This window comes from Zootoca vivipara, chromosome 9 (assembly GCF_963506605.1).
Source record: "Zootoca vivipara chromosome 9, rZooViv1.1, whole genome shotgun sequence".
In the NCBI taxonomy this organism is placed as follows: domain Eukaryota; kingdom Metazoa; phylum Chordata; class Lepidosauria; order Squamata; family Lacertidae; genus Zootoca; species Zootoca vivipara.
The window spans coordinates 35,792,078-35,817,496 of record NC_083284.1 but is presented as its reverse complement, the minus strand read 5'-3'; the positions used below and the strand labels follow the sequence as shown (position 1 = coordinate 35,817,496).

General features: G+C 47.6%; 1 protein-coding gene across 1 annotated transcript in view; it reads left to right on the top strand.

Moving 5' to 3' along the window:
- Positions 1–12,962: 12,962 nt before the first annotated feature.
- RNF150 (ring finger protein 150) overlaps positions 12,963–25,419 on the top strand; it is a 91,353-nt gene continuing 78,896 nt past the window's right edge. The window contains exon 1 of the mRNA XM_035111684.2: positions 12,963–14,039. Coding sequence (XP_034967575.2) covers positions 13,511–14,039 — 529 coding nt within the window. The 5' untranslated portion in view covers positions 12,963–13,510. The remainder of the gene's footprint in view (positions 14,040–25,419) is intronic.

Here is a 25,419-nt window from a genome sequence, read left to right as displayed (position 1 = left end):
AATTTTGGGCCAGGGAGACTCATGTTCAAATCAACACTCTGTCACAGCCGAGAGTGAACTGCAGGCACATTGTCACTCCTTAACCCCTCTCTCTAAACTTGACCTACCTCACAGGATTGTTGTGAGGACATAATGGTGGGGTGGGGGGGGTGACATATGCCATCCTGAACTGCTCGGGGGGGGGGGGGGAAGGCAAGATAGAATGTCATTAATAACTATCCCCCCATGTCTGTGTGTAGGATCACATACCATCAGGTATTGACTTGAACCAAGACAACAAACTCTTGATGTATTTTGCTTTCAGTTGACTTGCACCTAATCCTCAAAACCTTCAGATGGATTTACCGTAAGTCAGTCAAAGCACACTATATAACCCCACCCTGTTAAGCTTTCTATAGCAGGCTACTTCAGATCTAGTACTAGCATTAGTAGCCAAGGGAGAAGTTTTAATCCCCACTGTGATATAGGTTGGCCAGATGCAAGACAAGCTACGCAACTGATTTCCCATCTTCTGGGATGTGGGTGGGGTTGTGGTCTAAACCACTGAGCCTCTTGGGCTTGCCAATCAGAAGGTCAGACAGTGGTTCAAATCCCTGCGACAGGGTGAGCTTCTGTTGCTCTGTCCCAGCTCCTGCCATCCTAGCAGTTCCAAAGCATGCCAGTACAAGTAGATAAATAGGGTACCGCTGTGGCGGAAAGGTAAATGGCATTTCCATGTGCTCTGGTTTCCATCATGGTGTCCCTAAACTGGTGTCCCCAGTTTAGTCATGCTGGCCACATGACCTGGAAAGCTGTCTGTGGACAAATGCTGGTTGCTTCCTCGATCTGAAAGTGAGATGAGCGCCGCAACCCCATAGTCACCTTTGACTGGACTTAACTATCCAGGGGTCTTTTACCTTTACCTTTTTATTCCCTCTAGCAACTAGCAAAGTTGCAGGATCCCTGTCCTTTTTGGTATCTGGCAATCCTACCTCATCAGGGTCCCTGAGCGCATCCTTTACTTTCTCCCATCCGTCAGAATGGCTGCCATTCATTGCTACAAGGGTTCTGTTGTGGGGAATGGGGAAAAGGATACACAGAGAACAGTGCATCCCTGCAGGATCCTTTGCAATGCACAAGCGATCAATTTGCTAATACCTACAATCACAGTGTGTACCGGTACATGTGCGGCTTCACACATACAATAGCGTTAAAGGACATTCAACGCCTGTTCTTTCCCCCAAAGAATTCTGGGCAGTGCAGTTTACCAGCCACAGAGTTACAATTCCCAATAATCCTTAACAAACTACCATGCCCAGAATTATTTGAGAGGGAAAATGTGCTTTAAATGTATAGTGTGCACAAAGGTATATCTCACAGAGAAGAATCGCAAGAAATAAGAGCACTCTTTCTTCTTTCTTTCTTTCTTTCTTTCTTTCTTTCTTTTTTACTTACAATAAAGTGATTTAAGTCCAGCCCTAAATGTACTTATGACTCGATGTCTTTCTATCGCTAATGCTACAAGCAAGGGTTAGTAGGGAATTAACTAATGCAAACTGAAGGCAGGCAAATTGGAGGGATTTTGAAAAATGGCAGGCAGAGAATTAAAGTAATCAGAGAGCCCTATTATAGAACAACGTCTCCCTCTAGTGGCTGGACTTCAGCACAACAAAGATTTTAAAAAATAATGGAGAAATTCATCCTTCCAGGTATAGTAGGTATGCTAACCCAGCTGCATATGACGGGCTGTATAATACAAATGAAGAGTGGCTTGATTTCAGTACAGAATTTTGCACTTAACAAAAAAATGTTGTTGAAATTAACGCGGTCTGTTTTTATTCTACTTGTATGTAGCCTGCCAGCCACGGGGCCCTGCATTATTTTGCATGGAGGGTAGATTTGCACGGCACTGTTCCCTCCCTTGCATGGGAGAGAAGTGATTGCATGCTGCAGGACACTGCTGGTGACCCCAACCTATAAGACCAACTTTGCCACATTAAACCACAGCTAGTTTATTCAAAGTAAGGTAGCAAAAAACAGGCACCTTCAAACCGAACAGCACAAGCCTGCTGAGTTCAATGGGACTAACTCCCAGGTGAGACTTCACAGGAGTGCAGCCCAAGTTTGGTTCAGGGGTTGCGGAACCTGCCTCTAACTCACAGGTGTACAATTAAGGTCTGGGACAGGCCCCCCCCCCATTGACCCACGAGGGCATTTCTCCCAAACTGCACCCACCCGCCTCGCACCTGAAACCCTTCTCCAAAGGAAAGATCTGGAGCTTAAAGCGAGGTCCCACTCCCACCTACTCCTTTGCAAGCAGGGCTTGCTGGCAAAAGTCGATCAGCTGATAGGTGCTAACAACGAGCCCCACAGGGATTCCCCATTGAGGAATTTTGCCAGCAAGCCTTGCACCCTGTAATAGGATTTGATTTGTGGCAGGAATTATTTTTAATAATCCAAGACAGTAATGAAATGAACTAAAACTGGTCCATGAGCCTCTCGCGGGTTGCAGTCCTACTGAAGTTTGTTCCATTTCCCCGGTGTTTCCCTAACTGTTCGTTTCTGCATAAGATGCCATGTGATATAAAACCCACATTCAGAAAGCTAATGAAATATAGCTCATGTATGTACATTTGTGTGTTATTTGATTCCATTGGGGGACGGGACGGTCCACAGCCCCCTTAATCTGGAAATTGCAGGAGTGAGGTGACAGAATTTGGGGTGCTATGCTGGCATTCAGTTCTTCCCTGCTGCTTTCTTGGAGGAATGAATCATGGAGGAACAGAAGAACCCACAGAAAGGCTGGAGGAGTAACGCCATTGTCCAAATATATTTGTTGCTGTGCCACACAACACCCACCAGCGTAAATGAAATTTAGCATGACATGCCAATGTAAGAGTTAAAAAGCCACAGCATAGCTGTCAAGTTTTCCCTTTTCTCGTGAGGAAGCCTATTCAGCATAAGGGAATTTACTTTTAAAAAGGGGAGAACTTGACAGTTATGAACCAAAGTTCCATGGCACATCAGGTACTGTGGTGTGAAAGAAATGTTAGAAAACAGGACAGAAGTGCCAGCAATATAATCAGTAAAAATTAATGCAATCCTGGCAACATCTGAATGTACCCAATGTAAAAGCCAGTTCCAGAAATATAGCAGGATCTAGTGCATGTGTAATGCTCATTTCCATGTTATTTAAAATGGTTGGGTTTTTTCCTGGGCACTAAACTTGTGCTGTATTCAAACTATGTTTCTGGGAACGGCTTTTTTGTTGTGCAAAAGTTATAATACATAAATTAACAATTAGGGACACATTAAGAAAATGCGGGGGGGGGGGGGTGTGCTGCTGTTTGAATGCAGCCTTAGTATAGTCAGCTTCAATCCTTAGTATAGTTTTGCTTCAGGGAGGGGGGAAGGCAACACAAAAAGGCATACTTGGTTCTCCACCAATAATAATAATAATAATAATAATAATAATAATAATAATAATAATAATAATAAATAATACAAAATAATAATAATTTATTATTTATACCCCGCCCATCTGGCTGGGTTTCCCCAGCCACTCTGGGCAGCTTCCAACCAAATATTAAAACAATACAGCATTAAACATTAAAAACTTTCCTAAACAGGGCCGCCTTCAGTTGTCTTCTAAAAGTAAAATAGTTACTTATTGCCTTGACATCTGCTGGGAGGGCGTTCCACAGGACGGGTGCCACTACCGAGAAGGCCCTCTGTCTGGTTCCCTGTAGCCTCACTTCTCGCAATGAGGGAACCGCCAGAAGGCCCTCGGTGCTGGATCTCAGGGTCCGGGCTGAATGGTGGGGGTGGAGACGCTCCTTCAGGTATACAGGACCGAGGCCGTTTAGGGCTTTAAAGGTCAGTACCAACACTTTGAATTGTGCTCGGAAACGTACTGGGAGCCAGTGTAGATCTCTCAGGACCGGTGTTATGTGGTCCCGGCGGCCACTCCCAGTCACTAGTCTAGCTGCTGCATTCTGAATTAATTGCAGTTTCCGGGTCACCTTCAAAGGTAGCCCCATGTAGAGCGCATTGCAGTAGTCCAAGCGGGAGATAACCTAGTGAACTTTATAGCCAAGTGGGGATGATTGACCCTCTCCTGGAGCATGCAACTCTATGCCATCATAGAGCGGCTGCCGAGATCACATGACACCGGTCCTGAAAGACCTACATTGGCTCCCATTACGTTTCCGAGCACAATTCACACTGAGGTCCAGTACCAAGGGCCTTCTGGTGGTTCCCTCGTTGCGAGAAGCCAAGTTACAGGGAACCAGGCAGAGGGCCTTCTCGGTAGTGGCACCCGCCCTGTGGAACACCCTCCCACCAGATGTCAAAGAGAAAAACAACTACCAGATTTTTAGAATACATCTGAAGGCAGCCCTGTTTAGGGAAGCTTTTAATATTTAATAGATTATTTTAATATTCTGTTGGAAGCCGCCCAGAGTGGCTGGGGAAACCCAGCCAGATGGGCGGGGTAGAAATAATAGATTATTATATTATAATTATCAAAAGATAAATGAATTGAAAAATGTGAGTGCTCACCTAGATCCATAAAAACCATGCATTTTTTCATGTTTAAAATAACTTTTGAAGTTTTACATGTGATCTGGGTGCATATTCTCCCTCCCCCCCTCTAATTCTGATGGATGCTCACATAACAAACACATTTTTTTTTAAAAAAAAGGTGGCATTAAATATTTCTAGGAAGATGCAGAGTGAGTGACACATGGGGAGGGCGCTAATCTCTTTTTAATTCCTCAGTGCCTGCAACATGAATCATGGCGAGATTTTCCTCCTTGCTGCCTCAAGCATTAAATAATCTTTGGCATTAATTTCCCATTTCTCTGAGAATTCTGTCTCCGTGAGACTTCCCCTCTGCATGGCCTTGGCTGCTGGAAACTTCAAATTACCACTTTCATTTCTCACACAGGCTGATGTGCGCAACTGATTGTAAAGCAGTCTTCGTTTTGATGTTCACATTGTGGTGGATAGAGATCTCATTTCTTAACAAGATTCTGTTCTCTAGGGGCTTTTTCACAGTTGCTTTATTCCATAATGGGCTATTCTGCAGACCATGGAACAATTTTGCTTTCAAATTCAAAAATTTGAAATAAAAATGGGTATAACATAATTAAGGCCACTCACCTGGAACAGCGGGAAATTACCTCTGCTAATACTCTGTTGTGTTCCAGAGAGATTGATCAGTTATGGTTAGCTTGCTCCTCCTGTGAGTAGAGAATGGGTGCCTTTTAAATAATATTTTGGGCCTTTCCAGATGATTGGTTTAGAATATGACAAATGTGCTTATATTTCTGGAATGTCACAATTTTTTGCAGCACTTCTACTGCAATAAATTGTTGGAGAAAATACAGTTTCCCTGAACCCAGCTGGACTCATTGTGATTTTTAGTGTTGTCTGTAATGTGATTGCATCAATGCCAGAGCCGTGTCTATGCCACAAGGTACTACATCTCTTATGATGTGACTCTAACTTCAGCCTGCAAAGCAGATTTTCACAGGTAGAGAAACCGACTAGGAACATTATGTCCATTGTCTGCTCCACACACATACAAACCACCCCTGAGATGAACCTGTAAAGGAGTTTCTCCACACTTTGCATCGAGACTAGTCAATTTCACTCCCTACAAAGTCCCCCATAGGCTGCAATCCTATATATACTTACCAGGGAGTGAACTGAACTCGAGAGAACTGGCTTATGAGTAGACATGCATGGTTAGAGGGTTGGATTTTGCCCTCCCACCCAACTACTTAACTGCGAGCAAGTCATGCAACCCTACATGTCTACTCAGCAGTAGGTCCCCTTGGATTTAATGAGGGTTACTTCCAGATAGGCAAGTATGAGATTGCAACATACATTTAAATAGGTAGGTGCCATCTTTAACCAGGTATTCTTAGAGCAAATATACAGAGAAGCACATCTGCTGGTAAATGTTACACTTAAAAAAAAGTCTTTAGACAGACAGAAGTTCACCAGTCATTTCTTTGTTTTGCATTTTCCAAATTCATTATAATGAATTAATTGTTGTAATGATTTGTCCCATCCTGAGGACACCAAGTAATCACATTGCTTAGATAAGCGAGTGTGTAAAAACAGGAAGTTCCCTTTGGTCCTTTTCAATAAAAGGTTGCATGTTGAATTCCACTTGGTTGGCTTTGGCCCAGAGTTCCAGCATGAGAAGGAAAAGTCTGATCCTAATCCTCTGCTGCCTTATACTGGATATCTTTGGGTGAAGAAAAGACTACGGATGAAACGCTACACAAATCCAGAGTGGAGTCCCTAAGATGGTTGGACTGTGCCTTGTACGCCTCCTTCCGGCAACTCCTGCAGCCAAGCTGGTGCCCAGTGTATTGCTCTGCTTTCCTTTGGACCCCATCAGAAAAGCTGAGACAGGGGTATTGTCGTCTGGGCAGCCCAGGACTTCCATACACACTGCCCTTGGTTTGGAAAGGTCACTTTGGTGCTGCTAATAATTCACGGTTGGACTTCACCCCTGGAGGCACACTTCATTATCTCTTGAGACAGACGGATGACAACAAATTCAGCTAAGGTTTACACAGAGGAGACCCACTGAAATTAAGACTTGGCTGGGAACTGAGCTATACAGCTGCAAATATAACGTTTTAAGTGCATTATACAAATGCGACACTAGATGGCAATGTTCAGGTAATGGCAAATTCAATATATATTTTACAACTTTTTTAAAAAATAAAAAGGTCCATTGATTTCAGCTGCCAGGTCTACTCTGAGTTAAACTTAGTTGAATACCACCCATTGGTTCACACCCCCCCTTCATTTGTTATGAGGGTTCTCCTTGGAATGTGGAATATAATTTTATGAAATAAATATTTTATATTTCTTTTACCTTGATGAAGAATAAATGTAAAATGTCAGGCTATATCTTTCCCCCAGCAGCTATCAGCGGGGATGGAAGAACTAAAAATAGTCAAGGGTTTTGCCTTTCCCCATTCTTCATGAAAGCCTCAGCTCCCACCAGTAGCTCTGGAGGCAGCTAAAGGACTATGACTCAGCTGCCTCCCACTGATGCTACTCCTTCAACCCCCACCCTCTGTTCAGAGATGACATATGAAAAGAAAAACTATTTCTCTCCACCTACTTTGGCTGTTGAGCTGTTCTTCTTTCCACTTTGTTGGCCATTGCATAAGAACTGTACTTTCCATCATCTTGAAACTTTGATAACAATACAGTACAGTGGGCTGTGTGTGTATTTATTAAAGCACTGCTCATAGTCTGACCACAGTGGTCCATGCATTGGGGTAACCTCAAGACTTGATTACTGTAATATGTTTCATGTAGGGCTGCCCTTGTATCTGGTCTGGAAGCTTGGTAGACCACAAACTTGACATGAGTCAGCAGTGTGATGCAGCAGCTAAAAAAGCCAATGCAATTCTGGGCTGCATCAATAGGAGTATAGCATCTAGATCAAGGGAAGTAATAGTACCACTGTATTCTGCTCTGGTCAGACCTCACCTGGAGTACTGTGTCCAGTTCTGGGCACCACAGTTCAAGAAGGATACAGACAAGCTGGAACGTGTCCAGAAGAGGGCAACCAAAATGGTCAAAGGCCTGGAAACGATGCCTTATGAGGAACGGCTTAGGGAGCTGGGTATGTTTAGCCTGGAGAAGAGAAGGTTAAGGGGTGATATGATAGCCATGTTCAAATATATAAAAGGATGTCATATAAAGGAGGGTGAAAGATAGTTTTCTGCTGCTCCAGAGAAGCGGACACGGAGCAATGGATTCAAAATACAAGAAAGAAGATTCCACCTAAACATTTGGAAGAACTTCCTGACAGTAAGAGCTGTTCGGCAGTGGAATTTTCTCCCAAGGAATGTGGTGGAGTCTCCTTCTTTGGAGGTCTTTAAGCAGAGGCTTGACAGGCATATGTCAAGAATGCTTTGGTGGTGTTTCCTGCTTGGCAGGGGGTTGGACTGGATGGCCCTTGTGGTCTCTTCCAACTCTATGATTCTATACTCACAGAAGCAGGCTACTGGCAAAATGTCATTCCTCTTCTGAGAGAGCTGTGCTGGTTTGCCAGTTTGCTACCAGGCCAGGTTTGCAGCTCTTGTGTTAATTCGCAAAAGCCTACACAACTTGGGCCCAAATACCTTGAGGATTGCCTGTCTCCTTACACTCCACCTTGATCACCAAGATCCACTGATGGGGTTCTTCTTGTGCTTCCCCACACCCCTGAGGTTTGCTTGCCTTTCATGTGACTGGCTCTGCTCTGTGGAACTCCCTGCCAATACCGGTAGATGTTCAGCAGGAATAATCCTTGCCTTCTTTTAGATGTCTTCTCAAAACGATGTTATTCAGACAGGCCTTTGCAATATGCATTTCTTTTTATTTATGCTTTTACTGCTGTTTTTATTGTAATTTTGTATGCTGCAGACCACCTTGCTGGGTTTTTTTAAAATGAAGACGTGGCATATGAATATTTCAATAAATAATCCCAGTTTATTATTCCATTGCTTGTCCCATGGCTGAATTTCATCCAACCCGTGGCATCAGTTCACTCTGGTCACTTCCCCTTCTCCCCCACCCCACGTAGCCTTGTCCCCAGCCCATCTTCCCCTCTTGTTGAGAGAATGGAAGCAAAGCAACCAAGACCTCATGCAGCACTTGAAATCCCACCAGCAGCACCAGATTTAGGGCAGTGCGAGTGGTTCCCCCCCACAAGGCACAGAGCCAAGGAATGCACAACAACAACAACAACAACAACAACAACAACAACAACAACAACAAACCTATACAGTCATACCTCGGTTTAAGTACGCTTCAGTTTGAGTATTTTCAGTTTAAGTACTCCGCGGACCCGTCTGGAACGGATTAATCTACTTTCCATTACTTTCTTTTTTTTATGATATTTTTATTAAATTTTCAGAATAGAAAAACAACAGAAAAAGCACAAAAGAGCATTACAGAAAAAAGTAACAATACAAACTGAAAGAAGAAAAATACAAAATAAAAAAAGAAAACATTTAACCAATTCTTTAAATATTAACATTGCAAATATGGACCCCCTCGGGATCCCTTCCTCTGTGGTTCTTAATCCCTTATCTACTTTAGCAAATTCTAATTCATTTTAATCACCTCGTATAATCTAGTTTTAATTCTTAACTTAACATATTCAACTTTTCCACAGTTTATTTACAACCTAATTCTGCTCTTAATATATCACTTTTGCATGTTTTGTTAAATATAGCTTAAAATGTTTCCATTCTTCCTCCATCACTTCCTCTCCCCGGTTGCGGATTCTCCAGGTCATTTCAGCCAGTTCCATGAACTCCATCATCTTCATCTGCCAATCGTCTATCGTTCCATTCGTCTATCGTTCCATTACTTTCAATGGGAAAGTTCACTTCAGGTTAAGTACGGATTTCCAGAACCAATTACACTCATACTTCAGGTTAAGTACGCTTCAGGTTGAGTCCTCCACGGACCGTCTGGAACGGATTAATCCACTTTCCATTACTTTCAATGGGAAAGTTCGCTTCAGGTTAAGTACGCTTCAGTTTAAGTACTCTGTGGACCGTCTGGAACAGATTAATCCACTTTCCATTACTTTCAATGGGAAAGTTCGCTTCAAGTTAAGTACGCTTCAGGTTAAGTACAGACTTCCGGAACCAATTGTGTACTTAAACCGAGGTACCACTGTATTTATATGGGTACCTACTGAGAAGATCCATAAAAAGCAACTACCAAATGGAATTGTTGTGAAAATAAGAAATCTTTAGAGGGGGCACCAAATTTTGTCCTTGCCCAAGGCGCTATATTACCAAAGCCCATCACTGCCACCAGCTGGACCCATACCCATGTAGAGCTCACATGAATCAGCTGTGATGCTTCTCCAAAAGGTTTGGTGGATGTGACTGCAATTAAAACTGAAGTGATTTGCTTTTTTGCTCTTCTGGAGAAAGAAGACTTTTTGTCTTCTTTTATCTATTCCAATCAATACATTGGATTCTTCTTCTTCTTCTTCTTCCTCTTCCTCTTCCTCTTCCTCTTGTTGCTGTTCTGCTTCCATATTTTAGAAATGCCTGACCTGCACGAACATCTGAGCAGATATAGGAGACCAAGCTATATACATGCACACAAAGAGGGATGTTATCTCCTCCATTGTTTCATCGGTGTTTTCTGTGGCCTGTGGATAGCCAGATCAAAGAAGGCTGAATCAGAATCTCAAGCCCAAAGAACATAATGGAAAAATAAAGTGGACAGTCAGCAACTATAGTAATTGTCCATGGTGAGGATGTGGCTAGGCTAGGGCTGGAAAAGGAGCAGCAGTTTTGGATTCAGGCCAAAGATTATCTCAAGATTTCATCACAGTTGTGTATAATAGAACAGTGGCAGTTAATAGAGTTCTTCATGACCGGTCCTAGTTGTATAAGGATTCCCTGGGATTATACTGAGTATTGAGAAAAGTATGCAGGTGGTCAGAGGCATTACCTTCATTATTTATTCCTGCATTCCCAAACTGAGCCTTGACAATTCAAAAATTTCCAGGGCTAAATCTGGGCTGAAATTAAGCACTGGCAAGAGCCATGAAGTGACTAGAAGCAGAGAGCAAATAAAGTTGGACAAGGACAACACATCATAACATTTATATTCATCATATATACAATGCGAGTATTGTGAGAAGGGAGACCAGAGATTTATTGTAATGGTTCAACATACATATGAAGAGGCTTGATAATGAAACATAAACTAATAGTGGCATATCTACTCAAAAGTAAGTCCCACTGCTTACTTGCCAGTAAATGTGTTCAAGACTAGTCTTAGTGGCTATGGGAGGCAGTCAGAGGTTGCCTCAACACTAAGAGGACTTGCAGCTGGATCTCACTGTTTCACCAGCTTTTTCCTCTTCCCCCTTTTCTGCCACAGATTAGACTAACCCCACACTCCATATGTTACTGCTTCCTGAGTAGCTTCTGATAGGGAAAGATGCAAGTATGTGCCTAACCTCATTGCTGTAGGGAGGGAAACAAGTCTTGGAAAGTTGAGCTTGGAAAGTGGATCAGCTGCAGACATGGTTAGGGGTCCCTTTACCTTTTTACAGTCCTTGACTAACAGCAGAAATCCCATGCTGTGCCTATGAATACACCCAACGAAACCTTGGCTGTGGCTCCCAGAGGGCTGATTCACACATGCATCACTGGGTGACTCACTGTTTGGTGAGTCACACAGCTGAATGTGTGAAATTGCTGCATTGAAGACCCTTGCACTGAAGGCGATGGCAAGCTACAGGAAAGCTGATGTATGAGATGGGATGGCTGTTCCAGACCTGTAACTCATTGCCTGGAGCTGTCCACATGCTGCTGCTGCCCACCCCCCCTTCCGGATTTCTTTGTGTTCTTCTCTCTGCAAGCTTTTCAAACAAGTGCAAAGAGCAGTGTAGATCTATTGAACCAAGCAAAGATCACCAGTGTTGAAGCAATGATTATTCAACATCAACTTCGTTGGACTGGTCATGTTGTGCAGATGCCTGATGATTGTCTTCCAAAGCAACTACTCTATTCCAAACTTATAAATGGAAAGTGTAATGCTGGTGGTCAACAAAAGAGGTTTAAAGACTGTCTCAAGGCAAATCTTTAAAAATGTAGTATAAACACTGACAACTGGGAAACACTGGCCTGCGAGTGCTCCAGTTGGAGAACAGCCTTTACCAAAGGTGTCATGGGCTTTGAAGACACTCGAACTCAGGACGCAAGGGAGAAACATGCTTGGAAAATCCACACTGTGGTGAACTCCCACCTAGAAACCAATGTTCCCACTGTGGAAGGACATGTGGATCCAGAATTGGCCTCCACAGTCACTTACGGACTCATTGTTAAAACCGTGTTTATGGAAGACAATCTTACTCGGCTACGGGTGATTGCTGAAGAAGTAGTAGTATTTATATTCTGTTCCTTCCCCATTTTGTCTAGGATCCGGTCTCTATCTGATGACCGCACACTTTTCCTAGGTGGGTTCATTCATAAGATTTGTGGACAGACCTCCCTCCAATTACCCTCTCCATTTAAAAAAAATGGAGGAGATCATTTTTGTGCAAAAGCAATGTTACACCAGCTACAAATGCTTTGGCAATGCTTTTGCTGTCCAATGGGTGAGGGTTTCTTTAAAAAAAAACCCTCAAAATGTGAGTGAGCAGAGATCAAGGGATAACACTGAATGAAAGCTTGTACGAATGGCTACTGAAGAGTTACCAGGATAGCGAAGCAGTTTGAGATAAGTTGGTGCAAATCCACTTACCATGCTGCTTGCACTTATTATGGCCTGCAGCAGAATGAGCTCCTTGGGGAAACCAAGGTGATAAAGTGGAACATACTACTTCAAACTCCAAGCGGGGACTTGCCACCCCCCCCAATATTCCCTATAACCAGTGCAGGGGTACGCATACCCCTAAACATTTTGTGAATCTGTGTACAGTACTTTTGTCCATTTACTGTATTTATTTTTCCCGATTTGAACTATAGAATGGTGATCTTCTTGAGTCAAAATGAGAGTACCCCTCAACATTCTTTTAAAAAAAATAAAGAAAAAAGCACTGCCTATAACCACCGTTTAAAAAGCAACAACACCTGCCTGGAAGTTATTTTATTTTCTTAAAATCACCCCAGCGTATCAGGCTGAAAATTCTCCACCTGCCTCTTGCTCTGCTGTGACAAGTTGTCTCCTCGCAGAGATTTTCTTCTAGAAAGAGACGTTCACAGACAGAGGCCTTCCCTCCCGCGCGGGCGCAGTCCATTCTCCCACCTGCGAGGACTCATTCGAACGAGGCCTCGTGAACTCTCCCCGGTTCACAGGGGACCAAGCGGGGTTCGCTGCTCCTCACCTTTCCTCTCTCCTGCAAACGGCGCCCGGGCAGGCTGCCTTCCCTCTGTCTGCCGGCAGGCGTCCTTCCTTCCCTTCGGAGTCGAGAGACTAGCCTCGTAAAAGCCGAGCAGCTGCAAGCGGGAGCTTTTGACATCACATGCAAGCTCCTCCTGCGCTCGACCTCCTCGCTCCCCCCCCCAACCTTAGCTCCCCTCTTTTCCCGCCCCTTCTACCTCCCACCCTCCAAAACAAAACATCTCCTCTGGCGTGAGGCGGCTGGGAAGCCCACAAGGCGAGGGGGAATGAGGGAGCTCGAGAGCCGGAGAGGCCGCCGGAGCAGCGCGCTGCCTCTCGGGGGCTTTTCCCTTAGCTGCGAAAAGGCCGCCTTCGACCGCGTCTCTGGGGAGTCCCGCTGGCGCTGAAAAGGACCCGCTTGGCCAGGCGCGTCAGCCAGCCAGCCGCCTGAGAGCGAGCGAGGAGGACGGGCCGACGGCAAGCGAGGCTGCGCCGCCGTCCCCTTTTGTTTCTTTCCCCCGCGCGCCCAGGAGAGGAGCTGGGAATGCCGAGTGGGTTGCAAAGGTGAGGGCGCGCCGCCTGCCTCCGCCCGGGCTGGCGTGTCCCCGCGCGCCTTCTCCACGCGCGCGCGCGCGCCCCCCATATGCAGACACGCGCGCGGCGGCGGCGGCGGGGGGGCGAGCGGGAGCAGGAGGCGAAGATGGCAATGTCCGTGATCCAAGCGTGCCGCAGCCTGGCTCTCTCAACATGGCTGCTTTCCTTTTGTTTCGTGCATCTGCTGTGCCTGGATTTCACCGTGGCCGAGAAAGAGGAGTGGTACACGGCCTTCGTGAACATTACTTACCCGGATCCTGGCGCGGGTGGCGGCGGAGCAGGCGGGGAGTTGCGTAGCGAGAAGACCGAGTGCGGCCGCTACGGGGAACACTCGCCCAAGCACGACGTCTGGGGCCAGGTGGTGATGACCTCGGCGGCCGCCGACCGGCTAGCCTGCGACCCCAACGCCAGGTTCGCCGGGCCCGGGCCCGGCAAGGTCTGGATCGCGCTCATCCCCAAGGGGAACTGCACTTACAAGGATAAGATCCGGCACGCCGCCGCGCAAAATGCCTCGGCCGTGGTCGTCTACAACGTGGGCTCCAGCAACGCCAACGAGACCATCACCATGCCTCCCGCAGGTGAGCGGGTGTTAGGGGGGAGGGTGCTGAGCTTCAACCATCCTCCTCCCCCCAAAAAGTCCCACTGTTTGAGGATCTCCCTTCTGGACAGCTTCATCGCACCCCTCCTTGGACCATCGCACCCAACCAGCCTCCCAGGATGTTATTAATAGCCAAGTCAATGGCCGTGGCCGGGGTTAATAACATCCTGGGATCTTGGATTAAAAGCAGGCAGCGCTGTGTGCTTGGCTCGCCACAAGATGAGTTTTTGGCTATTTCTCTCCCCACCACCACCTTCTTGAGCTGGGAAAAAAAGAGGGGAAGGCTAGTGGAGTGAGTGATGGGGCGCATCTAAGAGCTGGTCTTTGAATAGCTCGAAACTAAATGACAACTGATGCAAGGACAGCTTTTGAATGCAGGGGAGCAGGAAAGTAATAAGGGGAGGTAGGTCAGCTGTTTTGGGGAGGGTAGGGAGAGAAAGGTTGTAGCAGTCAAGGATCCGGCCAGGCGGAAGACCAAAGGGAAGAGGACAGGTACAAGGCAGAAGGGAAACCCTAGAAAGGGGGCAAGCTGCTGGAAGGATGTGCATCTTGGCAATAGGCAGGAAAGGTTATGGGAGGTTAGTGTGTCTGGTGCAGGGAAGGAAAGGGCAATCTGTGGCCCTCCAGATGTTGCTTAAGGCTCCCAACTCCCCTCAATCCCAGCCATCATGGACTATGGTCAGGGAGAATGGGAGTTGGACTCCAACCACATCTGGAGGACATTCACATATCCTGCCATTTGATTTCACTCTAAGCCTTTTTCAGTGGCCATTCGAGATGTGCACATTACTTTCTGTGTTCCTTCAAATTCATTCATGCTACATTTGGGCTTGCTGGTGCAGCCCTTTGTAATGAATGGTTGAACTATGCTGATTAAAAAGTGGGCTGATACAACAGCACCTTTCAATATGTCTTGGAAAGTTTGAAAGTTCTGGTGTTTTAAGCCACTTCCCGAATCCCAGGAGGTTTGTGATTTCTGTGTATAGTGTTGTTGCTGTAAGCCTTTTTCTCGCTTCTTTGCCTTCCCTTGCTCTGGCTGTACAAGCATTGTGTCAAGAGAATGAGCTATTCAGGATGCCAGGAACACAATTAGGTTAATTACTATTAGAAGATTTTACTTGAAAAATGCAGTCTTAGTACAATATCTGCAATTCCTGTGACACAGATTACTGTCTAATTTCAGGTAGTATGCACACATGCAATTTTTAAATCCACTTTTAGGCTTCTTTGCAACACACACAGTGTAGATGTTTATGTGATGGTGCTCTTGGATATATTCCAGTTTGTCATATGGCATAAAAATAATTACAAAATATCAGTATGCAAGAACAGGCTGTATGATGAACATGTTGTGCTCTTATTCATTATCTGCATTTGAAAATGTTGTGTTTTTAGAAAACACCAAGAGTAGTTGTTTGGGGGCAGGGCCCTACATGGTCAAGAGCTACTTGCTTCTTATTCTGAAATACCACACTACAGAGAGTCAAAATGCCACTTTTTAATTTGGGTTGTACACATCTTGCGATTCAATATACAGTGGTACCTCGGATTACAAACGCTTCAGGTTAGAAACACTTCAGGTTACAGACTCCGCTAACCCGGAAGTAGTACCTCGGGTTAAGAACTTTGCTTCAGGATGAGAACAGAAATCGCACGGCAGTGGCACGGTGGCAGTGAGAGGCCCCATTAGCTAAAGTGGTACCTCAGGTTAAGAACAGTTTCAGGTTAAGAACGGACCTCTGGAACGAATTAAGTTTTTTAACCAGAGGTACCACTGTATTTCTTCTTTAGTAAGAGCCACAATATTCAGTGGGGTTTAGATTGGGGTTGCAGTTGTTCTCCACCTTAGAGGGGAACCTAGAGGCAAGTTTGGTAGCAAAACATTAGCATTATTTTAACAATATTTCCTAAGTTGTAGACTCTGACAGGTAGGGAATATATTAACCGCAATATTTGGTTGGACCTTGAGTTGGCGGTATGGAAAACAGCCCAGTTTGGTCCAAAGGACTTCAGAGACACTGTGATTCAGCTCGGGGTCTGAAAAATATGAAGCTTTGTTCTCACCTATGCACTGTTGAGAAATTAAAAAACTGTTCCAATGTTATTCCCTTTGAAAGAGATGGATGATTTATGTGGGCATAATAGCCCCTCCAAAGTGGATAAAATTTGACAAATTACAGGCAAATCAATACAGTGTTTTTTGTGGTAGGTGCCTTTTAAAGTTTAATTTTTTTAAGAATAACATTTTATAATTCTCATATTTTTTGCAGAAATTGATAAAATTTGCAGGCATGGTAGTCCCTTCTAAGGGGATGGATCCTACCGAAGAAAGATAGCTACTGCAGATTCCTCACAAGGACAGCATTTGCAGTTTTGGGATGCTGAGAAAGAAAAGAAAGAGAGAGAGAGAGAATTATTTATTATGCTTATTGGTCACTATTAGCATAGAAAGTTAGTATTGGGGGGGGGAGCCTGGACAACACACTGACAATAGAACAATAAATTCAGAGAGATTCAGTTTGTCTCTGCTGGTGTTTTGTGAGCGATTGATCTGAAAATAGCAGAAGTGCCCATAGATGTGAAACATACCAAACATACCAAATTACATACAGATAGGCCTAGGAGGTTTTGTGCTAGGTTCCTTTAAGTTGACACTGTGTGTGTGTGTGTGTGTGTGTGTGTGTGTGTGTGTGTGTGTGTAGACTGAACACTGAAAGGGATTCTTTTTCCTCCCTGTGGTTTTGTTTGTGGTAAAAAATTCAGCAGCATTAGAGAGGTACCACTGGTTCTACTGCACATACCGTAGAGCAGCAAACAAAGTCTTTTGATTTGAGGAATAGGCTAATGTGGGCATTGTAAACTTGCTCCTTGTGGACCCATATACTTATCCCACCCGAAATCCTGTCAGCCATGGCACCCTCCCAGCTGTGACAGTGTTGCAGTTTGCCAGATTGGGATGTGTCCAGCAGAGTGACAGTGAGGAAGACATCAAGTTGGCGGTGGGAACAAGGGTAGGTGAATTTTGTGCACCACCAGCACAGTCCTGCCCTCACTGCTGCCCTGGCGCTCTCCATCCTTTACAGTGTGATGACAGCTCAGGTGCCCTGGATCCTTCTCCCTGCTTAGCTGCTTCCTACAAAGCAGGCAGGTTGTATATCTAGGTTCTGCTGTGAACACAAAGGAAACCCATATTCTCTGCTGTTTGCTCCCACTGATAGTTCTGCCAGCCCGAGAAAGAGAGAGAGAGAGAGAGAGAGAGAGAGAGAGAGAGAGAGAGAGAGAGAGAGAGAGAGAGAGAGAGAGAGAACTTGCAGCTGTTGAATGTCATCACTATTTCTGGCTACAACAGAGAAGGTACATTTCAGCTAAGTGGGTGGAGCCCCCAGACAGCCATCTTTCCCGCTGCTCCCACCTCTTGCCCTGATGAGGCACAAGACAGATGGGGGCAACACACTTTGCTAAATGTGTGTGTTATTATTGTGTGGTACTTTTCTGCCTTAAACAGTGTGTGTTTATTCACACAAAAAACAGTACTTCAGTAAAAGACCCTAGGGTGTCTAAGTGGAAAAGCGGCACACAAGGACAGTAAGCGCTAAGTAATATTAATAACAATCATGGCTGATAAATGAAAGTAATCACTTGGGACATGGCCACACACGGGAGAAATAATATCATTAAAAACAAGAGGTTGAGTGATACACACATTTTTTAAAAAATAATTTGGATTGATTGAAAAATATTACACAAAGTTGTGCAGAAGCAAAGGCCTCAAAACTACAAGGTGAACTAAAACACTGCCCTCTGTGACAGTAGGACGGTCCCCTGCTTCAGCACCAAACATGAAGGGCAGGCTCATAGCTTTAGGGAGCTTGCAGTAGTTTCTCTCTGCTGCCACAACCCTTTTCTGTGTCACTTAATGCCAAGGGTGTGGGATTCCCACTCCCTTACGGTGATCTCCTTGAGTGTTGGAGAGGAGCCAGCTGATTTCTAAGACTTTTTGCAGCTTCAGCCTGTCTCCTGTCCGCTCACCCAATCACTTTGACAACCCCTAGTGTAGCCTCAAGCAGCCTAAGCCACATGGCGGGAGGATAAACAGCCCCTGAGTGTGCCCCCAAATCATCACAGCCCAGAAATCCAATTAAGCAGTTTATTCAAATTGAGTATAAGTTTTTTAAAAAAGGGAGGGGGAGAAATAGCAGGTACGAAGCTCAAAGTTGAAATAAAAGACTGCACCAGACTAGTGGTCTTAAATCACCCTGGCCTATACTTTATCCAAATGAACATTGCGAACTTACTCTCAATGGTCACCTCTGGCACTGGAAGTTTCAAGCATCAGTTGCAGGTTGGGGAAATCATGAGGGGCAAAGTCTGTATGGCCCAAGACCCATTTTAAGAGCTCAGGACCCACAGTAGGCTTAAAGGGCAGCTGAAGTAGTTTCCAGCTAATCAGAGTTCAGATGTCCCTGCCAGGGAATCAGTGTGTGTGTGTGTGTGTGTGTGTGTGTGTGTGTGTGTTGGAGAAATGGTAGACACGTCCTGGAGGCACAACAAGAGGGTTATTACATCCATGCACACAGAGAAATTCTCCCAGGTTTCATCTGTCTTCTTGCTAGAAAGGATTTGATTATGAATTTTGTGTGTTTAAGAAGGGATATGCCTTATTCTCTAGGCAAAATGGTGAGCAAGGGACCAGACTTTTCACACGCGCTACTCAGGAGAACAAGAACACTTGGAACACATAAAATCAGAATGGAATTAAAGGATCAAAGAAATTGGACAATGATTAGAAAAAGGTGCCTAAGGGAGGAATGCCTCCAAACTTCATCAAAAGTTCTGATGTATTTTGCTCTGTAGAACAGAACAGCAAAAGATCAAGAAGTAATAGTGAGAAAGTGCATATTCCTTCAGCATCTCTCCCGCCAAAACCCTAGAATTGGAGAGTGCAGGTGCCTTGTGGAAAGGATGCTGTTTGAATGCTAGGCCTGTCAGTCATGAATGAGCTATCCCTTCCCATTCATGATTCTGGCATTTTCTTAAGCTAGAGGCATAAGTCTGATTTTGCAAAGCTGTACCTTTTCTTCACCTGTTGTCAGAGGGCCTGGTATGGCTACTCTAGAGTAACGACTCCAGCATGGTCTCTTAAGGCTTTTATTAAGTGCTGACTATTTACAGTGTTCAGAGCAGTAAAAATGCATCCTTAAGGTGAGGTGTCAGAACTCCCGAATGGCGATTGGCGCGTTTTCTTCCAGCACCACAACTTTGGCAGACCCAACCTCTTCCCCCTACGTTTGCGTCGCAATTCGGGAGTTGGGGGGATTGGCCTCCCCCCCGTGCGTCCAACTTCCTGTCCCACCTGAGGCATGGGCTCCACAACCCTGCCTGAGCCTCGGACACCACTTCCTGACTCTCCGCTGGAGGCAGAGCTCTCCTTACTCTCTCCAGCGCTTGGTGATGGGCTGGAACTTAAGATGGGAGGGACTTCCCTGTATCCCTTGTCCCTCACATCCACCCCCCTCCCAGGCTCCTCTCTCCTCCTCCCCAGTGGCTCTCTGCTTGCTGGGGACGAGTGAAATCCCAAGAAGTCTGTGGCATCCGAGCCTGTGGGTGTGAAAATTTCCCCCCAATCCTGCGATCTCTCTCCTTCCCCCTGAGAAGACGGAAATCCCAAGAAGTCAGTGGCATCAGAGCTGGTGGGAGTAAAAATGTTCTGCCAGTCCTCTCCTGCCTCTGACGTCGTTGACCTCGGTGAAACCCACACCTCTTCTTCCGTGTCCTCAAATTCCGCTTCCCATCTCCATGGGGAGCTGCTGCCTGCTATCCCTTCCTCCTGCTCCTCCCCCTCTCCCTCCCTTTCCATGTGCCAGGGCTTGGGCCTGTGGGGGAACAGGGCGTGGAATTCTTCCACTAAAAATTCCTCAGGTACTTCCGTGGCCGGTATCCACTCATTGTGGGATGGCGGAGTGTCCTCCCATGCTATCAGGTACTCCAGTCCTCTCACCCCTCTCCTTGAGTCTAAAATCTCAGTTGCCTCATTGAGCTGTCGGGCGTTTCCCGTCTCCCCCCCTCCCTCTGGAGGCTGATCGCTGTCCCTGAACCTGGTACTTTCCCTGTACGGCGACAGCAGTGATCTATGAAACACTGGGTGCACTCTCATGTCCTCCGGCAGTGCTAGCCTGAAGGCTACCGGGTTGACCTGTTGCGTGACCGTGAAGGGGCCCAGCCTCCTGTGTGCTAACTTTCTGCATCGCCCCCTGGTGGGAAGACCTTCCGAGGATAACCAAACCTTGTCCCCCACCCTTATGACCTCTCCCGGCCGCCTGTGGCGATCTGCCCCCTTCTTATACGCTTCCTTGGCCCTCTCCAAGTGTTCTCTGAGCTGTTGGTGCACCGTCTCCAGGTCCTCTGCCCACTCCTCGGCCTGTGGGCCCTCTTCCTCCTCCTCCCCCTCCCTCTCCGGGAAAGATCTGAGGTCGCGCCCATAGTTGGCCTTAAAGGGCGACACCCCTGTGGAGACGTGCACCGCATTGTTGTAGGCAAATTCTGCCAGTGGCAGGCGATCCACCCAGTCCGTTTGCCTCTGGCTGACGTAACATCTCAGGTACTGCTGCAGAATGGCGTTGACCCGCTCCGCCTGTCCATTGGTCTGCGGGTGCCGAGCCGTCGACAAGCTGACCTCCACCTGCAGGAGGTTCATGAGCCGTCGCCAGAACCTGGAAACAAATTGGCGGCCACGATCCGAAATAACTCTTAAAGGCAATCCATGCAGTCGGAATACGTGGTCCACAAACAGTTTGGCCGTCTCTTCTGCCGAGACCGCCCTGGCACACGGTATAAAGTGGCACATTTTGGACATGAGGTCCACCACCACCAACACTGCGGTCTTGCCCCTGGACGACGGCAGGTCTGTGATGAAGTCCATGGACACTACTTCCCACGGCCTGTGCGGTGTGGCTAATGGCTCCAGCAAACCTGCTGGTGGCGCTCTGACCACCTTTGCTCGCTGGCAGGTGTCACATCCCCTGACATAATCCCGAACATCCTCCCGCACCCCTGGCCACCAGAAGTGTCTCATGACTAGGTGAGTGGTTTTGTCCCTTCCGAAATGACCCGCCGTTGGGTTGTCGTGCATCTGCTTGAGAACCTTACCTCTCAGCTGTTTGGTCGGGAGGTACAGGGCTCCCCTGTAAAAAAGCAAACCCCTCTTCTCCTCAAAGTCTTTGGCCTGCTCCCTCCCCCCTCTCAGGTCTCTGAAGATGCGGGTGGCAAATTCATCCGCTGCCGTCAGTGCTGTGAGTTCTGCCTCGCTCACCACTGCTGCACCGCATGACCATGCAGATGGGGGGAAAACGTGCCTGGGTGCTGGTGGCAACTCCTCCTCCATGTACTCTGGCTTGCGGGAGAGGGCATCCGCCCTGACGTTCTGCTCCCCCGGGATGTAGTGGATGGAGAAGTTGAAGTTCGAGAAGAACTCTGCCCACCGTATCTGCCGCTGGTTGAGCACCCTGGCCGTTCTCCAGAACTCCAGGTTCTTGTGGTCTGTGCACACCTGGATGGGGTGCTTGGCGCCCACCAGGAAGTGTCGCCAGTGCTGGAACGCCGCGTGGATCGCGAGAAGTTCCCTATCAAACACTGTGTAGTTGCGTTCAGGCTGGGTCAGCTTCCTGGAGAAGAAGGCACAGGGTCTCCACTCTCTGTTGGCGTCCAGTTGCAACAGAATCGCTCCCACAGCTTTGTCAGAAGCATCTGTCTCCAGGCGTAGGGGCGCATCCTGCACCACGTGGAACAGGTGCTGGTCTGACGCGAACACCCTCTTGAGGCTTTCGAACGCTGCTTGTGCCTCTGGTGTCCACCTGAACTTCTGCTTGCCTCTCAGGCAGTCGGTGATGGGAGCCGTGACCCGAGAGAAGTTCTGGATGAACTTCCTGTAGAAGTTAGCGAAGCCTAGTAGTCGTTGGGCATCTTTGCGCGTCCTGGGGCTGTGCCAGTCCAGGATGGTCTGCACCTTGTCCTTGTCCATTGCCAGTCCCTTGTCTGACAGCTTGTAGCCCAAGAAGTCCACCTCCTTGGTGTGAAACTTGCACTTCTCCAGCTTCACATACAGGTGGTTGTCCTTCAGGCGCTGCAACACCTCCCTGACATCCTTCACATGCTGCACTGGGTCATTGGAATAGATAAGGATGTCATCCAGAAAGACCAGGCAGTTCTTGAAGAGGAGGGACCCCAGGACGTGGTGCATGAAGGCCTGGAAGCAGGCTGAGCCCCCTTGCAACCCGAAGGGCATCACCAGATATTCAAAAGAGCCCAGAGGCGTGAACATCGTGGTCTTCCATTCATCGCCTTCCCGGATCCTGATCAAGTTGTACGCCCCCCTCAGGTCTAGCTTGGTGAAAATCTTGCCCCTGCGTGCCGCTGTCAGGAGATCATCCACTCTGGGCATGGGGAAAGCCACTGGCTCTGTCACCGAATTCAGCCGTCTAAAATCCACCACCAGGCGGCGCTGTTGCGTGTCTTTCTTGTCCACCCAGAAGACCGGGCTGCCCCCTGCTGCCTTGCTTTCTCTGATGAACCCCCGCTTGAGGTTCTTGTCGATGAAAGCGCGCAGATCCTCCAGTTCCTGGTCTGACATGGCGTACAGCTTGGCTGGGGGTATAGTTGCCCCCGGCACCAGGTTGATCTGGCAGTCAAAAGGCCTGTGTGGGGGTAGGTGGTCGGACTCCGCTTCGCTGAAGACCTCCTGCAGGTCCCAGTACGGCTTGGGTATCGCCTCACCCCCTTTGACGTGCATGGTGGCCACCGTGGCTATCGGAGGCCCCTCCCCTGGTTGGTGCTGCATGCAATGTTCCAGACAAAAGTCCGACCCAAACGTGATGCATCTCTGGTGCCAACTTATGGAAGGGTCGTGGCGCGCCAGCCAGCTCATTCCCAAAACGATGGGGGGGTCTGAGATGGTCGTGACGTTGAAAGCCAGTGTCTCTGAGTGCCTTCCCACCGTCATTCTCATGGGGGGGGTTTGATGAGTGATGGCCCCTCCCAGCAACTCTCTGCCATCAATGGTGGCCACATGCAGGGGAAAATCCAGCTGCAGAAGTTGGATTTGGTGCTCTTCTGCAAAGTTTCTCGAGAAGAAGTTGGCAGATGCCCCACTGTCAATTAAGGCGAGGACTGACAGGGGGTAGCCATTTGGGAGCGTCAGCGTGACTTCTAGAACCACTCCTGCTCTGGGAGGGGTGGGCTGGCTCTGCTCCTCTCTGTGCGGGTGGGCGGGCTGGGGCTGTTCACTGCTGACTGTGCCTGGCTGCTGCCCCTTGTCTCCTGCAGCCAGGCTGTCTCGTTTCCCTGCTGTGGTGCTACGTCAGTGGGGGAAGGTACAACCGTTCCCGCCTTTCCTTGCCACTCCCTGCGATGAGGGCAGTCTCTGACGCGATGCCGGGGGGAGTTGCAGAGAAAGCAATTCCCTCCTCTTCCCTCCTTGCGTTTTGGCGCCGCCGGGGTTTGAAAAGCCCGCGCGCGCGCTCCCCCGATCTCCATCGGTTCCGGCTCTGGGCTTGGTCTGGGCGGGTCTGGGGGCGGTCCCTGGGGTGGGTTTTGGTGATGTGGTCTGTCCTGAGAGCGTGGGAACCAAGGTTTTGCTGCGCGCGTCGCTTGTTTGTCATACCATCTGGATTCCTGCCTCACCCCCACCGCTAGCGCCGCTTTGCTGAGCTGATCCATAGTCTGCGGTCTAGGACCTCTTGCCAGCTCATCCTTAACGTCTGCATGCAAACCTAGGTAGAAGGCTGATTTCACTGGCTCACTGTTCAGATCCCACCCTAGTTTGTGCACCAGCATGGTGAATTTCGCCCAGTAGTCTCTAACTGTCGATTTTCCTTGTGTTAGGTCATGAAGCTCCTGTTTAGTGGCCTCCATTTCACTGTCGCTAGCGTACATTAATTTTAAAGCTTCTAGAAATAAAGTTGCGTTCTTCATGCAAGGATTTTTTTGCGCGATGAGCGGTCTTACCCATTCCCGGGCGGCCCCCGTCAAATGCTCTATGATAAAGTAGACTCTGTGCGCGTCATCTGGGAATTCTGCTGCATGCAATTCCAGCGCATAATTTATCTCAGTCTCGAATCCGAGGTACTCCCTCGGGTCTCCGCTGAACTTGGTGACTAGGCTCTGTCCCCTTCTCACTTGGACTAGCTGCGGCTGGGGTGCCCCCCCACCTCTAGCGGCTTTCTCCTCTTCCAACTTTTTCTGCAGGTCTAATACCATCACCCTTAGCTGTTTCTCAGTCTCCTCTTTTGTCCTCACCTGGTCCACCAGCTTGTTCAGCTCCTCCTGCGCCCCTCGCGCTTCCTCCTGAGCGGCATGCAATTGCTGCTGTGCGTGCGCTGTGAGGGTCTGTAGCTCCTGCTTCGCTGCTTCAGCCTCCAGCCTCCAATGCTCAGCCTCTTGAGCGCTCATCGCTGCACTCCAAAGTAGCCAAAAAAGATTCGGGAGTTGCTGTCAGAGGGCCTGGTATGGCTACTCTAGAGTAACGACTCCAGCATGGTCTCTTAAGGCTTTTATTAAGTGCTGACTATTTACAGTGTTCAGAGCAGTAAAAATGCATCCTTAAGGTGAGGTGTCAGAACTCCCGAATGGCGATTGGCGCGTTTTCTTCCAGCACCACAACTTTGGCAGACCCAACCTCTTCCCCCTACGTTTGCGTCGCAATTCGGGAGTTGGGGGGATTGGCCTCCCCCCCGTGCGTCCAACTTCCTGTCCCACCTGAGGCATGGGCTCCACAACCCTGCCTGAGCCTCGGACACCACTTCCTGACTCTCCGCTGGAGGCAGAGCTCTCCTTACTCTCTCCAGCGCTTGGTGATGGGCTGGAACTTAAGATGGGAGGGACTTCCCTGTATCCCTTGTCCCTCACACCTGTGTTTTCCTTTTATGGAAAGTTTAGATATGGTACATAGTTTCACATTTTGCAGACCCTTGTTTGTAGCACGGTTGGACAACTTCTTTCTTTTTTTGCATCTGAGTCACTAAGGTGCCACGAGGTGATACGCAATATACAGTATCTCCTCTAACTCAGAGCACCTGGCTTGTGCAGATAGTGCTACACCTTAGAGAAGCCAAGAATCTCTCCGAGGCATCTGTATTCAGCACAAGATTTGTCTGTAGCTGCTGCTCATCCTTACTAGGTCTCATTAAACTTAATACAGTAGGACATTCTAAGTAAATGTGCATATGTACTGGGGTATTAAAGGCACGCAGTAAGGAAATCAGAACTTCCTACAGAAATACTGTGATGCAACAGCTACTGTACAGGCAACCTGAGACTTTGGGTGATTTGGACTTCCAGATATATTTTATTTGGAGAATAGTTGTGTG